This window comes from Silurus aristotelis (assembly GCF_946808225.1).
Source record: "Silurus aristotelis genome assembly, chromosome: 6".
NCBI lineage: Eukaryota > Metazoa > Chordata > Actinopteri > Siluriformes > Siluridae > Silurus > Silurus aristotelis.
The window spans coordinates 3395702-3411681 of NC_139579.1; the positions used below are offsets into that span (position 1 = coordinate 3395702).

At 38.6% G+C, this 15980-nt stretch overlaps 1 protein-coding gene across 1 annotated transcript in view; it reads right to left on the minus strand.

Annotated features, from left to right (window-relative positions):
- Positions 1–12560, minus strand: part of rims3 (regulating synaptic membrane exocytosis 3) — a 54035-nt gene extending 41475 nt beyond the window's left edge. The window contains 3 exon segments of the mRNA XM_083544406.1: positions 184–262; positions 264–464; positions 12406–12560. Coding sequence (XP_083400532.1) covers positions 184–262; positions 264–425 — 241 coding nt within the window. The 5' untranslated portion in view covers positions 426–464; positions 12406–12560.
- Positions 12561–15980: the final 3420 nt, after the last annotated feature.

Here is a 15980-nt window from a genome sequence, read left to right on the forward strand (position 1 = left end):
AAAGAGAGAGAGAGAGGAGAGAGAGAGAGAGAGAGAGAGAGAGAGAGAGAGAGAAGAGAAAGAGAGAGAGAGAGAGAGAGAGAGAGAGAGAGAGAGAAAGAGAGAGAGAGAGAGAGAGAGAGAGAGAGAGAGAGAGAGAGAGAGAGAGAGAGAGAGAACTGATCTACACACAGTGAGTGTTACCCTGTTGGTGGAGTTGCTGTGTGCTTCTGCTCCACTGTGAAAGCCCCACGATGGCTACCATTTTGGCCCCGAGGCTGGATACGGCGTTTTTTATTTCCTCCGGTCTCAGGTCCGGTGCTGCTCGGGCTCTTCTCCAGGCTGTACATGGTGCCGCTGATGCTTGAGCTGCGTATCACGTTGCGGCCTGATGCCACACTCATCCCCCCAGGGCTGGGCACGTCCACTGAACCGCTGAGCATCATGGGCCGGCACGTGGCCTGTAGACAGGGGGATCTGGGCTGCTGAGAGAGCAAAAATCCAGGGTAAATACCTTCTCTATAACCACACTGCAAATACTGAACCTAATGTTTTAAAATGCTTTCATGAAGATTGAGTTCATATCCCAGCTCTGCCCTGCCGTTACCCAACCTTCATACCAGCAAGTGATAACAGGTTCTTTATCTGTTAGGAGACCCAAACCTTTTCCAGCAGGACAATGCCCCTGTGCACTAAACCAGCTCCACGAACATGGTCTACCTGGGTTTCAGTGGAAAATCTGGAGTGGCCTGCTATAGAGCACTGAGCTCAACCCTGCTGAACTTTAGGAGGAACGTGAACGCTGACTGCACCCCAGACCTCCTCACTCTACATCAGTACCTGTTGATGTAGCTCTGTGTTGTGTGATGTAGCTCTGTCTTGTGTGATGTAGCTCTATTTTGTGTGATGTAGCTCTATGTTGTGTGATGTAGCTTTATGTTGTGTGATGTAGCTCTGTGTTGTGTGATGTAGCTCTGTGTTGTGTGATGTAGCTCTATGTTGTGTGATGTAGCTCTATGTTGTGTGATGTAGCTCTGTGTTGTGTGATGTAGCTCTCTCTTGTGTGATGTAGCTCTATTTTGTGTGATGTAGCTCTATGTTGTGTGATGTAGCTTTATGTTGTGTGATGTAGCTCTGTGTTGTGTAATGTAGCTCTGTGTTGTGTGATGTAGCTCTATGTTGTGTGATGTAGCTCTATGTTGTGTGATGTAGCTCTGTGTTGTGTGATGTAGCTTTATGTTGTGTGATGTAGCTCTGTGTTGTGTGATGTAGCTCTGTGTTGTGTGATGTAGCTCTATGTTGTTTGATGTAGCTTTATGTTGTGTGATGTAGCTCTATGTTGTGTGATTTGGTTTTAGTTTGTGTGATGTATCTCTGTGTTTTGTGATGTAGCTCTATGTTGTGTGATGTAGCTCTATGTTGTGTGATGTAGCTCTATGTTGTGTGATGTAGCTTTATGTTGTGTGATGTAGCTCTGTGTTGTGTAATGTAGCTCTGTGTTGTGTGATGTAGCTCTATGTTGTGTGATGTAGCTCTATGTTGTGTGATGTAGCTCTGTGTTGTGTGATGTAGCTCTGTCTTGTGTGATGTAGCTCTATTTTGTGTGATGTAGCTCTATGTTGTGTGATGTAGCTTTATGTTGTGTGATGTAGCTCTGTGTTGTGTGATGTAGCTCTTTGTTGTGTGATGTAGCTCTATGTTGTGTGATGTAGCTCTATGTTGTGTGATGTAGCTCTGTGTTGTGTGATGTAGCTTTATGTTGTGTGATGTAGCTCTGTGTTGTGTGATGTAGCTCTGTGTTGTGTGATGTAGCTCTATGTTGTTTGATGTAGCTTTATGTTGTGTGATGTAGCTCTATGTTGTGTGATTTGGTTTTAGTTTGTGTGATGTATCTCTGTGTTTTGTGATGTAGCTCTATGTTGTGTGATGTAGCTCTATGTTGTGTGATGTAGCTCTATGTTGTGTGATGTAGCTCTATGTTGTGTGATGTAGCTCTGTGTTGTGTGATGTAGCTTTATGTTGTGTGATGTAGCTCTGTGTTGTGTGATGTAGCTCTGTGTTGTGTGATGTAGCTCTATGTTGTGTGATGTAGCTTTATGTTGTGTGATGTAGCTCTATGTTGTGTGATTTGGTTTTAGTTTGTGTGATGTATCTCTGTGTTTTGTGATGTAGCTCTATGTTGTGTGATGTAGCTCTATGTTGTGTGATGTAGCTCTATGTTGTGTGATGTAGCTCTGTGTTGTGTGATGTAGCTCTGTCTTGTGTGATGTAGCTCTGTGTTGTGTGATGTAGCTTTATGTTGTGTGATGTAGCTCTGTGCTGTGTGATGTAGCTCTATGTTGTGTGATGTAGCTTTATGTTGTGTGATGTAGCTCTATGTTGTGTGATTTGGTTTTAGTTTGTGTGATGTATCTCTGTGTTGTGTGATGTAGCTCTATGTTGTTTTATGCAGCACCAGGGTTCTGAAGAAACGTTGTCTCATTTCACTGTGAACTGCGACAGCTATATATGGTAGAAATGACAATAAAAGCTTCTTGAGTTGACTTGATTAGCCTTGTTTTATGAGCTTGTTAAGTTTATTACATTCGCTTTCACTTTATCTCCAACATTAAATCTTCCTTTAGAATTCTTCATATCTCTCATCATACTTGTTCCAGTATTTTTGCTCCTTTAGTGTGCATGTTGTTACAGCTGGGAAGAACTTGTAGATCCTTTCATCTTCACTGCTCTCTCTCTATCGCCTGTGTGTGTGTGTGTGTGTGTGTGTGTGTGTGTGTGTGTGTGTGTGTGTGCGTGTGTTTTAATTTCATCATGTCAATCACAGCTGAAAACACACACACACACACACACACACACACACACACACACACACACACACAAGTCAAGTCAAGTCAAGTCAGGTTTATTTCTATAGCGCTTTTCACAACAGTCATTGTCTCAAAGCAGCTTTACAGAAATCAACAGTTAAGGTGAATGGTGTGCATTTATCCCTGATGAGCAGCCGTGGTGACTGTGGCAAGGAAAAACTCCCTTAGATGTTATGAGGAAGAAACCTTGAGAGGAACCAGACTCAAAAGGGGAACCTATCCTCATTTGGGTGACATCAAGAGTTTGATCTTAACTCTTTCAACAATACAAAACACTGGAGAGTGAGACACTAGCATGAGCACTGGAGTATATACACACACACTTGCTCATGCTTAACCTGTGTAACATGCTGTAAATAAATTACATTCTCCACTAACACCTCTATAAAACAGCTACTAGGCTGTGATCAGATACCTGAGAATGTGTGTGTGTGTGTGTGTGTGTGTGTGTGTGTGTGTGTGTGTGTGTGTGTGTGTGTATACCAACCCTGCATTATTTTTTGCCATTTGCAATGACTCAACCCAGCTGAGAGACGACCGAAACACACCTGCTGAGAGCTGAGGGATCATGCCTACTCTTCTCTGTCACTCTGTTCTCACTCTCACTGTGTGTGTGTGTGTGTGTGTGTGTGTGTGTGTGTGTGTGTGTGTGTGTGTGTCAATAATTACTTGTGAAGAAAATGAATTAGTAATTCTAACTCTCAAGCCTTAGTATTGAACTGTTTCGTGTGTGTGTGTGTGTGTGTGTGTGTGTGTGTGTGTGTGTGTGTGTGTGTGTGTGTGTGTGTGTGAAGAATTGTTCACAGGAAGCAATGCTCACACTCTTACAGGCCCACAGAACCGAAACCCGGCCTGCTGGTGCAGTTCTGTTCAAAAGTTTGCTGACCCTCATTAGCTTTCATTCTCCTTAGCAAAAGAAACTGTTTGTTTCAATCAATTATTTTATGAAATCATTGAAAGACGTCCACGATCTCCAACATACAAACACACACGCACGACAGGTATTACACCACAGCTCCTAAATTAAGAGGGACAGGTAAAGAAGCCACACCTCTTTCATTCAGAGTGACAGGTACCCTACATCCTTCATTAATAAATTACAGATACATAAACCACGCCTACTTCATTCAGACTGACAGGTAAATTGTTGAATTCAAGAACAGAGCTTATCTCGATGAGGCGTAAAAAATATTACACCTAAGAGTGTCGAGTCATTCTATTGAGGCTTCTTGGGTCTTATCTTATCTCGACCCAGAATCAGGCCCAGTGGGGAGCACATTTAGGTCCACATTAAGGAGCGTGTGTGTGTGTGTGTGTGTGTGTGTGTGTGTGTGTGAAGGGAATTGGGTTAACAGGACATTGATGAATGGTCTGGGTCATTCTGTGCTGTGAATAATAATGACCCCCTCACCTCTGATGAATTTAGGTTTCTCCACTAGGGAGCACGAGGGAAGTGTGAGAAAAGTTCATTTTTGTGCAAATTCATATAATATAGCAGTTTTTTTTTTTCGGTTTATGTTCAATTTGCTATTATTAAAGCCAATTTTAAATACAAGCCATATTTGGACATTTGAAAACTTATCACAAAGTCAATTAATATTTTTCAGAGGTGTAATAACTAAAAATAAATGCGTTTCATTGCATTGGAATGTATGCACTTTTGACAGACGTGTGAACGCTGACTAAAGCACAATTCAATCCAAACAAAAGATAGGAGCTGAGGAACTATGGATCATTTTTAAGGGCTGTATGCTGGCAGTCATGAGATCTGAAGAAACATCCTTCTTGATGCAAACCTTAACTTCATTACCAATCACAGCAACTAGTACCTGGGCTTCTTCTTCTTCTTCTTTTGGCTTCTCCCATTAGGGGGCGCCACAGCGGATCTTGCGTCTCCATACCCCCCCCTGTCCTCTACATCTGCCTCTTTCAACCCAACTACCTGCATGTCTTCCCTCACCACATCCATAAATCTCCTTCTTGGTCTTCCTTTTTTCCTCCTTCCTTCCATTCTTCTATCGATATACCCCATGTCCCTCCTCTGCACATGTCCAAACCATCTCAAAGCAACTAGATAAATATCATGTGTTCTTTTAGAACATCCCACACCTTTATACCCCATTTGCTGTTATAATAACCTCCACTCTTCAGGGAAGATGTTCCACTTGATTTTAGAATGCACTTGTGGAGATTTGTGCTCATTCACCCACAAGGGTTTTAGTAAAGTCAGGTGATGTAGTACTGATGTAGGTGAGGTGAGGTGAGGAGACCTGGGGTGCAGTCAACATTACAACTCATCTCAAAGGTTTTCAGGTTGAGTAGGTGAGGGTTAAGAGCCTTGCTCAAAAGCCCAGCAGTGGTAGCTTGGTGGTGGTGGTGGTATTTAAACTTGTGATCTTCTGATACCATATATGGCTGGAAAAGTCAGGTTTCTCAATACCTTTGTCTTTATAATGTAGTTTAGTAATGCTGTAACTATAGTTTATGGAAATATATGGACTACACATTTAATTGTGAACATTGCTGTATATAATCACTGTTTAAATCACTGAAATTGCTTATTTCTATCTTCTAAAGGTGTCTCACACTTGTGGTTCACTGTGTCTGCACATCTCCATCTCTCCATGTTCATCAGTTCGAGGTGTGAGTTATAACAGTGCATAAAGCCTTGACATGCTCCTTTGATCATCTTCTCAGGTTCTCTCTCCTTCACTTACAGCTATTAGGACCACACACACGCGGCCTGAAGCGAACTCGTTGCTATGATAAAACGTGCTATTTTCATTTGATTTTCATTTCAAAGGCGCACGAGTGAGGCGCCGACTCGTGCTTATGATTATTATCAGTCATCGAGGGAAAGTGATTTATATCCAACACGGAGGTCCTCGGCGCCAGGCCTAAAAGCACTTCAGCTCAAGACTTCAGATCAAAAGGAGTGTTCATATACACACACACACACACACACACACACACACACACACACACACAAGGTAAAAGGTTGTGTGACAACCTCTCCACTCCTACTCTAATCTGTCCAAACTCATCTGCACTCTTTTTATCACTCATAATACTCTCTCGCTGGCCAGATGTAGATGTATAAGATATAGACTAGCCATGCTAGAGGCACCTGTGTAAGATACAGTCTAGCCACGCTAGCGGTATCTGTATAGGATGCAAACTAGCCACGCTAGCGGTATCTGTATAGGATGCAAACTAGCCATGCTAAAGACAAGTGTATAAGATGTAGACTAACCATGCTAAAGACAAGTGTATAAGATGTAGACTAGCCATGCTAAAGACAAGTGTATAAGATGAAGACTAGCCATGCTAAAGACAAGTGTATAAGATGTAGACTAGTTATGCTAAAGACAAGTGTATAAGATGTAGACTAGCTATGCTAAAGACAAGTGTATAAGATGTAGACTAGCTATGCTAAAGACAAGTGTATAAGATGTAGACTAGCCATGCTAAAGACAAGTGTATAAGATGTAGACTAGCTATGCTAAAGACAAGTGTATAAGATGTAGACTAGCCATGCTAAAGACAAGTGTATAAGATGTAGACTTCTTCTTCTTCTTTTTCTTTCGGCTGCTCCCATTAGGGGTCGCCACAGCAGATCATCCGTCTCCATACCACCATGTAGACTAGCCATGCTAAAGACAAGTGTATAAGATGTAGACTAGCTATGCTAAAGACAAGTGTATAAGATGTAGACTAGCCATGCTAAAGACAAGTGTATAAGATGTAGACTAGCCATGCTAAAGACAAGTGTATAAGATGTAGACTAGCTATGCTAAAGACAAGTGTATAAGATGTAGACTAGCTATGCTAAAGACAAGTGTATAAGATGTAGACTAGCCATGCTAAAGACAAGTGTATAAGATGTAGACTAGCTATGCTAAAGACAAGTGTATAAGATGTAGACTAGCTATGCTAAAGACAAGTGTATAAGATGTAGACTAGCTATGCTAAAGACAAGTGTATAAGATGTAGACTAGCTATGCTAAAGACAAGTGTATAAGATGTAGACTAGCTATGCTAAAGACAAGTGTATAAGATGTAGACTAGCTATGCTAAAGACAAGTGTATAAGATGTAGACTAGCTATGCTAAAGACAAGTGCATAAGATGTAGACTAGCTGTATTAGAGACATCCGTATACAGGGATGAGCAGTATTTATGATATGTTTTTTAAATACGGATATTAAATATAAAATAGGATTTGATAGGGTTGATGAAAACGGCTTCATATTTTGTATCAAAATATTTTAGTGTTTTGTAGTTTCAAAATACTGTAAAATACTTTCTACATTATGACATCATTAAAATGCGGCCTGATTGGTGCCTACTCAGTAGTTGATCCATATGGAAGAAGGTGATGAAGGTAAGAAATGTGCAGAGTGCAAGTTTTCAAATGGGTGTACAATGATTAATAAATAAATATTTGATTGGTGAATATTGTACATGAATTGAATGAGCTGTTTAGTAGGTTTATTATTTTGCATACTGTTGCATGAATAACAATATAATATATAATAATGAATTAATTTTAATTTTTGATCTGATGCCTTCTGAAAGAATATTTGTGAGTCTCCACTGTCAGAGCTTCCAGTACGTTTTCACACCATGGGAATGTTTCAGGACAGTTTTCAGGAGAATAGACTTCCAGATTGCTCAGTAATATTGAAGATGAGCGCAATAAAGATGGATCTGAAAGTTCATTCCAGCTGTAACATCATGTACACTAAAGGGAAAAAAAAGATACTGGAACAAGCATGAGGAGAGATATGAAGAATTCTAAAGAAAGATATGTTGGAAATAAAGAGAAAGAGAGTAAGAGACTTTACGAGCTTATAAAACATTTCTTCAAATCTAATGGTTACACGGTACAGTTACAAGGATCCATTCAAACACCCGATGCCTTAAGCTGTAAATTCTTTAAGGCTACAGAGGTTGTTTTTTTGAAAAATATCTTCATTACCAAACTATGGTATGTATCATATATGTGGACATGGGAGCACAAAGTTGTTCATTGTATTGATTAATTGTATATATGTTTCAAAATGCTTCTACTAAAAGAAAACCACAAAGTCAGCAGTCCTCATGCATTCACTGTGCACAGTTTATACACAGGTCGATGCTCTGAAATCAGCGTTTAAACAAACTCATACGTTGTTCCATGTAACTAATACGATTATTCGTACAATTTTCAATATAAAAAATAAGCAATTTTTCAAGTGCAAACTTGCACAAGCTTCCGGGTGCTGGTTCTCAGGCAAGATAGAGTCTGGTGAGGGAACTCAGGAGCATTTCTTTACTTTGTTTTACAACAATAAATGATGGAAAACTTCACCTTTGATGTGAAGCAGTGATTTGGACTGTAGTGTCAGGTTCCGTTTTAAATGAATGGCTTGATTGTTTGAATTATTTACTTACCAAAGAAATGAATTGGACCAAGAATATAGAGCTTATGTTATTATTTGAAAAGCAAACTACCTTGAACAAAATAGTTTTGCATAAACAGGCACAGTGAGTAAAAAGTTTCAGAGGTCATCAAGTTTTTGTCAGGCATAACAGACCTCAAAATACTTTGACCAACCAATCAGGAGCGAGTGTTTTACTGAGCAGGGTGATAACAATACACTAAATAGGAAATGGGTTTCGCTTTGGGTTTATTTTAAGATTTCTACCTAATGTCATTTCAGAGAGTTTTTTTCTTCAACAATGTCGCCTACGGTATGTTTAATGGTGTTCTTAACAGCTGAATTTCTACATCTGGATTTCTTCATACCATGTCTAGTCTTAAAAGTGGCATCATATAAAATGGAACTGAATCAGAATTCAACTTCACACATCCACAACTGACAAACGGGTGGTAAAATCAGCACCAGATGCTTCAACCATTGCGCACAAATCAGAGAAGCTGCTATGATGCAATGAGATCATTTTATTTTGTAGCATATTATGCAAAAAAATAATTTTTTAACACAGAAACTGTAAAAGATTTTTCCCATAAGCATCATGTTTGTAAAACTGTCTGAATGGCTTCCATTTTATAGTAGGCAGTTTGGTAACCAAAACGTTTAGACTCTCTAGAGAAAATCTCGATTCAGCTTTGGGAGACGAAGCTGTTAACAACATGCAATTTTTGACATGAAAAATGTTACAATGACCCGTTAAAATTATGTTTTGTCTGGTTGATTATGATCTTTTTCCACAATTTGTCCAGCTATTGGGAAAGTTCTAGCTCAGGTGTTAAGGCTCTGGGTTACTGAACGGAACGTTAATGAATCAATCCCCTGCACTGCCATGCAGCCACTGTTGGGTCCTTGAGCATGGCCCTTAACACTCTCTCCACTGGGGGCACTGTATCATCTCTATCATCAACTTCCAAACAAGCTTGGACATGTGAAGAAAGAATTCCACTGTGCTATAATGTACATGTGACAAGCAAAATTCTCTCTCTACTATCATCTAGTCCAGTAATGACCAGTGTTTATTTGATCAGTTTAGGAAAACAAATGAAACTGCATTCTTTACACTGAACGCCTTCGTACTTTTTTAAGTAAAAGCAGAAGAAATACTTGAAACTAAAAACTGCAGTATGCCTTCTACAGAAGATTGCAGAAAAATGACCCAGTTGAGTGATAAACAAATAAAGTACGATGAATTGCACTTTGGTTTTTATGTGAGCAGAATAAAACAAAAGGAAGTAGCATCCATTTGCATTGGGATGCCAATTTGAAAGCTTGAGGTAAGCATACATAAACATAAGCCTAGCCTACATATACAGTCCAAATAATATTCATGATATCTTTTATAAATGTTTTTTTTTATTTAGTTTTAGCAACATGTCACAATGAACAATATTTAGGTCATAATAGGTCATAAACAGCACACTATGAGAGGGTCATCCTTCATTTCTGACAGAATATTTTCACAGACCATCCTTGGTCCCAAGACCGTAACAACGGGTGTCTCACAGTATGATGTATAGAAGAACCGCCGTTTAAGAACCATGACCAAAGAAGTCACTCTGATTGTTTCACTTTGGTCATTCTTTATCTGGGACATCTCAAAATCATACAATGTATACCAGGATTTAGGTATGAAGGGAAAAAAGTGTGAAAATGGCCACTTCTGAACTCTAGAAAATTAACACTCAAATGCAGGTAGCAAAATGAATGTAATTGACCAATGAAAAAAAAGCTGCAATTCCACTTATTATAGCGATTAGTCCTGCTATCAGTATTAAAGGCAGCCAATGGGCGAGGCGTGCTCCCACTAACATGATCGAAGACCACTTAGTGCACGCTGAGCATCTAACACGGAACAGCTGAAGGAAAGCTCTTAACATGAGTCACCCCATTAAACCTTCAGGCACCTTTAACCCGACATCATCTCATAAGCGGAGAACAGTGTGACAGCCACGATCCTGAACCGTAAATTAAATTTCCTCATGCAAAATTTGCTATTAAAAATCTCAATCGACCTCTTCGAAATGACTGGAGTTCCTGAACAGAATTGCTGCAACAAGTCCACAAATATAACACTGACTACATGAGTAACCTACAGCAGACACTTCAGATATTCATACTCTTTTAGTAGTTATGAACATATTCAAATACAATCTTCACTATATAGCATAATACAGTAGATGGACAATGTTCTGGGACCCCAAACCCGCCAAACCACCGTCGCATTACATTTTACCTTCACTTGAAACTCTCGTGCGTGTACTCTGAAAGTAAGCGATTTCAATTTAAGCATATTTTTTTATAAATTGTCCCAAAGCCTGTATTTTGTTTCGCAAACCCTCTAAACATCATACGATGACCTTTTTTTTTTTTTTGTGGAACCATGTACAACAATAACACCATAAATGGTATTTATAAGCAGTGCTGAGATTCATAGATTAATATAGCCTGTCATTAACCCTTGGTTTTGGTAACATTTTATATAAAAACAAACGCATCAAAGGTACTTCAGGTTGCCTAATGTCCTGTAGATTCTTCACCTGTGATTTCACCCGTGTGGTTTACCATGTCATGTGGTCCGACCCCAAGAAATCCACTAAATGTGTTATTCTCATAATAATAATAATAAATAAACCATTTTTTTTATTAGGTATAAGCAGGATTTCAAGCACAAAAACGTATTCTTTTAATGCCTATATAATTTGGGAAGAGCCTGAAAAGTCAAATGGCACAACCGTGGAGTCACATGGTGTTGAGAAAGCGTGTGTATTGACATTCAAGTCGCAAAGACAATGTGAAACAACGTACAAAAAATTCAATCAAATGCATTGCTGAAATGTGTGTATATTTTCTCTCTTTTTTAAATGTTAATGTCTTTCAATCATGTGTGGTTCAACCACATGACATTTTTTGATTGTGGTGTCAAGTCGTTAAATTCAGATCATCATTTACTAAGACGGTTGATTCTTTATAATACTTTGTGTCTGATGCCAGATTTTCACAGCATAACTTGCTGAAATGCACCTTGTTCGCCTCTTGTTGTGGTCTTTATTCAATTCAGCGTTCATTCATCAAGCTTTCAGAAAACAGATGGTGGTTCAAACCGGGGAAGGCATGAAAAGGAAATGATGAGCCAAATAAAGCAGCATTTATACGCCATCCCTTCCTCACCTGATGACTGTTACACTACATCGTCTCATCTAAAGGGTTACAGCATCCGCTGCACGGCATATAAACTTACCAAGAGTGATGGGAGAGAATCAAGAAGATGATCAATCAACTGAAATGAAGCATCCACATCAATTCCAGTGGAACAGTGTATATAAATGATAAATACAAACGAAGAGACTTGTCCATTTATAAATGCTGACTACCACAGAATTCATGCTGGGTAGCGTTTCTATATAAGGAAAACCAATTATTCATTTGAGCTCCAAAAAAAACACTTTTGTAGGAGGAATTTAGGAAGCTTTAGTGTAAACACGATGGAAGTCCATATAGAATATTAAACTATTAAAACTTTGCATTTACTTGGATCAGTTTTGTGTTGCACAGCGCCAAAAGTTTCATATAAACACAGGATTTTGCATTTGTGCATGTATATCTCATGCATATGCATGTATGAGCGGATGCACATCCTGTGGGTTGTTACAATTGAATGCAATTCAGCCCTAGAATGCAAATAAAGCACGTGCAGGAGAACAGAAGGAGAAGAAATCACATGCAGAGAGGTTCTGTGGAAAAACACAACAGTGCCAAGTAGAGCCTTTTTCAAAGCCATGACCAGAAATAGACACAAAAAATATTGTGCACTGCATATTGTATATCATAAAAGAATATGAACTCACTGGTACTGTATGCAGCAAATTATATATATATCATTATATACATAAATATATACACATTGCATATTTATTTACACACATTAGAGCATGCACAGCCACGCCTGAGCCGTGCAAAAATTTATGCACACACAACACTGAGTAACAAATGGTTTAATAAAGGTATTGAATGATCTTCCCCCGGCAGAAAAACACGAGTCTTGTGTAATTTGTGCATGGAAGCAAGGAAGCGCGCGCTCACCGATGAAAAGCAGGCTGCAGCTCAGGGGTCTTTACGAGCCGTCAGATGAAGCTGTGCGTCCGCTCCTTGGTTCTCAGTGTCATTATTTAGGGTTTTCTTCCTTGCTGTGAGCCTTGGGTGAGGATGCTGCCGTGTGGCTGGGACGCGCCGGGCTGCAGACGCAGAACCAGGAGAGAGAGAGAGAGAGAGAGAGAGAGAGTGAGAGAGAGAGAGAGAGAGAGAGAGAGAGAGATGCTGAAGGGAGGAGGGCATTGACATATGCAGGATGAGGAGGAACAAAATTGGAGCTGCGTCTTCCATCCAGCTTCAGATGGATGGATGAAGCTTGCAGTTTCATATCTACACAGTGCATGATACAAGTTGCAAAAAAACACCCAGTTTATGTTTTTTGGAGAGACACAAACATGCTCCTTTTGTTTCTATGCAACAAACTGGATCATTTAACTGTATGGTTTACAGTAAAATTGTATTTGCATTGAAAAATCCTCCTGTAGCACGAATTACAGCTGTTGATGTACAGATGTTCTTCTGTAGTTGCATTATTCACCTCATAGGCACATCTGCATGCAGTATAATAAAAAAATAAATAGTTAATGTTTCTCCATTTTTCTTAACGCAAAATGTTTTGCAAATATGTTGATTTGTGGACAGTTTTTACATTATGTATTATTATTATTATTAATTTTAATATTATTATTTATGATCTTATTTAAATATATATAACCTGAAGTTATAATCAAGAATCTGTCAATCTGTGATTCCAATAATGTTTCACTCCCTTTTATTAGTGTCTAATCTACAAGTCTACATCCTAAAGACGTCTATTATGAACCGTGCATCCCTGCATACAGCTCGGCACACCTTCTGGAGACTCCTTCAGCTCCATGGTTACAAGCCCTGACCCACTTCCTCTACTGCTGTTCCAGGGAATCATAAAAAGCAGGGATTATGATGCTTAATTAAGTTAATTCCCAGATAGATACACTGATCCATATTCCACAGCAACAGTATCATCAGTGTAAATTCAACAGAGAAACAGCATCATAAGATTTGCAGTGTAACTTCCATGCATTTTACTGTAGATTATAAAAGCATAATAAACACAATTCATTGATATTTATTCAATTTGCACACAGTGATGGCAAAAGTAGAATAGTTTAGAGCTGTCAATCGATTAAAATGATTAATCGCATGATCCTCATGAGTTAAATCGTGAATAATTGCAACTTATTCGCACATTTTTTCTGTTCTGAATGCACCTTAAATGAATACTTTTAGGTTTTGAATACTCTAATCATGCTTTATGCAAATGTATGTTAATTGTTTGTGAAACCGTACGCAACATAAAAGCAAGAAGACAAAATTTTCATTAAAATTGTTTTAAATTAACTATGGTGTTTGAAATTGCATAAAATCATCAGGATACCAAACCGAACTTTTGCTGTTTCCACACGGACGGTTTTAATTGCCGAACGTGTGAGTCATGGCGGATTTTGGAAACAAGATCTTATCGATTTAAAATGATTTTTCGGGTGTATTTTTGGTTTTGTTTTTGTTTTATATCTGAGTAAAAAAAAAGACCATTAATAAATGTTTTTAATTTCCCTATTTCTATATTTATGTATTTATATTGTTAAGAAATTGTCACACAGAAATATACGCTGCATTAATGTGTGTGTGTGTGTGTGTGTGTGTGTGTGTATGTGTGTACTGTGCAAAAGTGAAAAAATGCTGTAAAGTAGGAATGCTTACAAAAATAGAAGTGCTGACATACATCTCTTACACCTACCTCTGATTTTATAGTGTACAAAGTGTGACAGTGGAAGCTTTTAAAGCCAAAGGGTGGGCACATGAAATATTGATATGTTTTAGATTCTTCTTCCATTCTTTGCTCTTTCGCTTATTTTGCATTTTTAAACGGATATTTTTGCAAGCATTCTTAACTTACAGCATTTCTTCACACCGTCCTAAAACATTTGTTTGTTTGTTTATCTTTGGTTAGAGCCTGTTGATTTCCTCTATCATTCCCTATAACAGCAGTTTGATAGTGGTAGCTCTTCTATATCAGGGTCTCAACCGAGACAAGGATTACGTAATCCACTGTATATTTAAAACACGAGGTGAAAAAGAAAACATGTCTCGTACAAATTCCAAAGGAGTCTTCAATATCAGTGTCATTTGAAGTTTTCCAAATTTTCAGTCAGATCTTTTTTTTTTGTTTTATGATACACCTTAAGAGAGGAGGATTCCACCACATCAAACCTGCTACCTATAAAAAAAATTAATCCAAAAGGAAATGAAAATGTAAACAAATTTTTTTATCATTGGCAAAATCGCCATTATATGAGCAGAATAAAAGATTTCTGTGCCGTTATTGGAAATATAAAGCTAATTTGTGCGGATGATGGTTACACTTCCACCAGGGCACTGTTGATCTATACTACAACGTAAATAAAGTAGATGGAGTGTGTTCTAATAAAGAACATTGAGCATCTTCAGCATTCAGTAAACCAATGCCTTGAATAGAACCAGTGGCACACCAGGCCCTGAATACACACTAAATCTTTCATGCTCAATTGTAATAATAGAAAGGAGGACATTTATTAATCCTGACGCAAATAGTGTCACTTAAATGGGGATTAAACTGAGATTTAACAAAGATCTATAGGCTAAGATTATAAAGTCATTGTGGTGAATTCTGAGGCTGGATTTAATGTATTTTCTTAGTCAGAGTGCCATTAAAATGGATATAAACCCATAAACCATCAGCACTCAAATTTCAGTCATGCGTGTCTCATGTGAAGAAGTATGTTTAGACAAGACATAATGTGAGCTTCAGAAGGGATATCTGGATTAGAGTTTTTGAATGTAGGAGGGACAGTGTATTGAATGTGATTCAACTGATATCACTGCATGGGGACCACTGATCTGAAGGTCTTCTTTTCAGGATCCTGAGACAGAGGTAATTCTATTAGACTGGAAACAGTGATAATTTAGCTCCTGGCTATAATCGAGTCAGCATTTTCCCCTGGAGGGGATTTTTTTACTTGTATTCATCAGCACAGTAATTTCTAGGATTTAGAAATTAGTAAAAAAATAACAAAGCATTTTACAGTGAGGTCCAGTGAGTGTTTTTTAGTCATACTGTCACTTTTGAAATAAATGTTGTCAGGAGACTCTTGACATGGCAGCGACTTGCCAACGATCGTGTCTCGGTGCAACTGTGATGTAATGATGCATATTAAAATTCGGTCAAAGTGAGAATTACGTTCACTTCTGATATACTGTAAAGTCAGCATTTAGTTCTACATCTAAAAAAAACAAAAACCATCTAAAAAAAAAAAAAAAACAGTCTGGTCTCTCTGGTCTGGTCGTCAGTTCTTGTGTAGGACATGTGGTCTCTGTTAGTTCTAGAGAACGATTTGTGGCTCCACTGTCAGTCCTTGTGTAGGAAATGGAGTCTCTGTTAGTTCTAGAGAAGGAGGTTTGGCTCTCCTGTCAGTTCTAGAGAAGGGTGTGTGGCCCCTTTGTCATTTCTAATATAGAACATGTGGCCCCTATGTCATTTTAAGTAT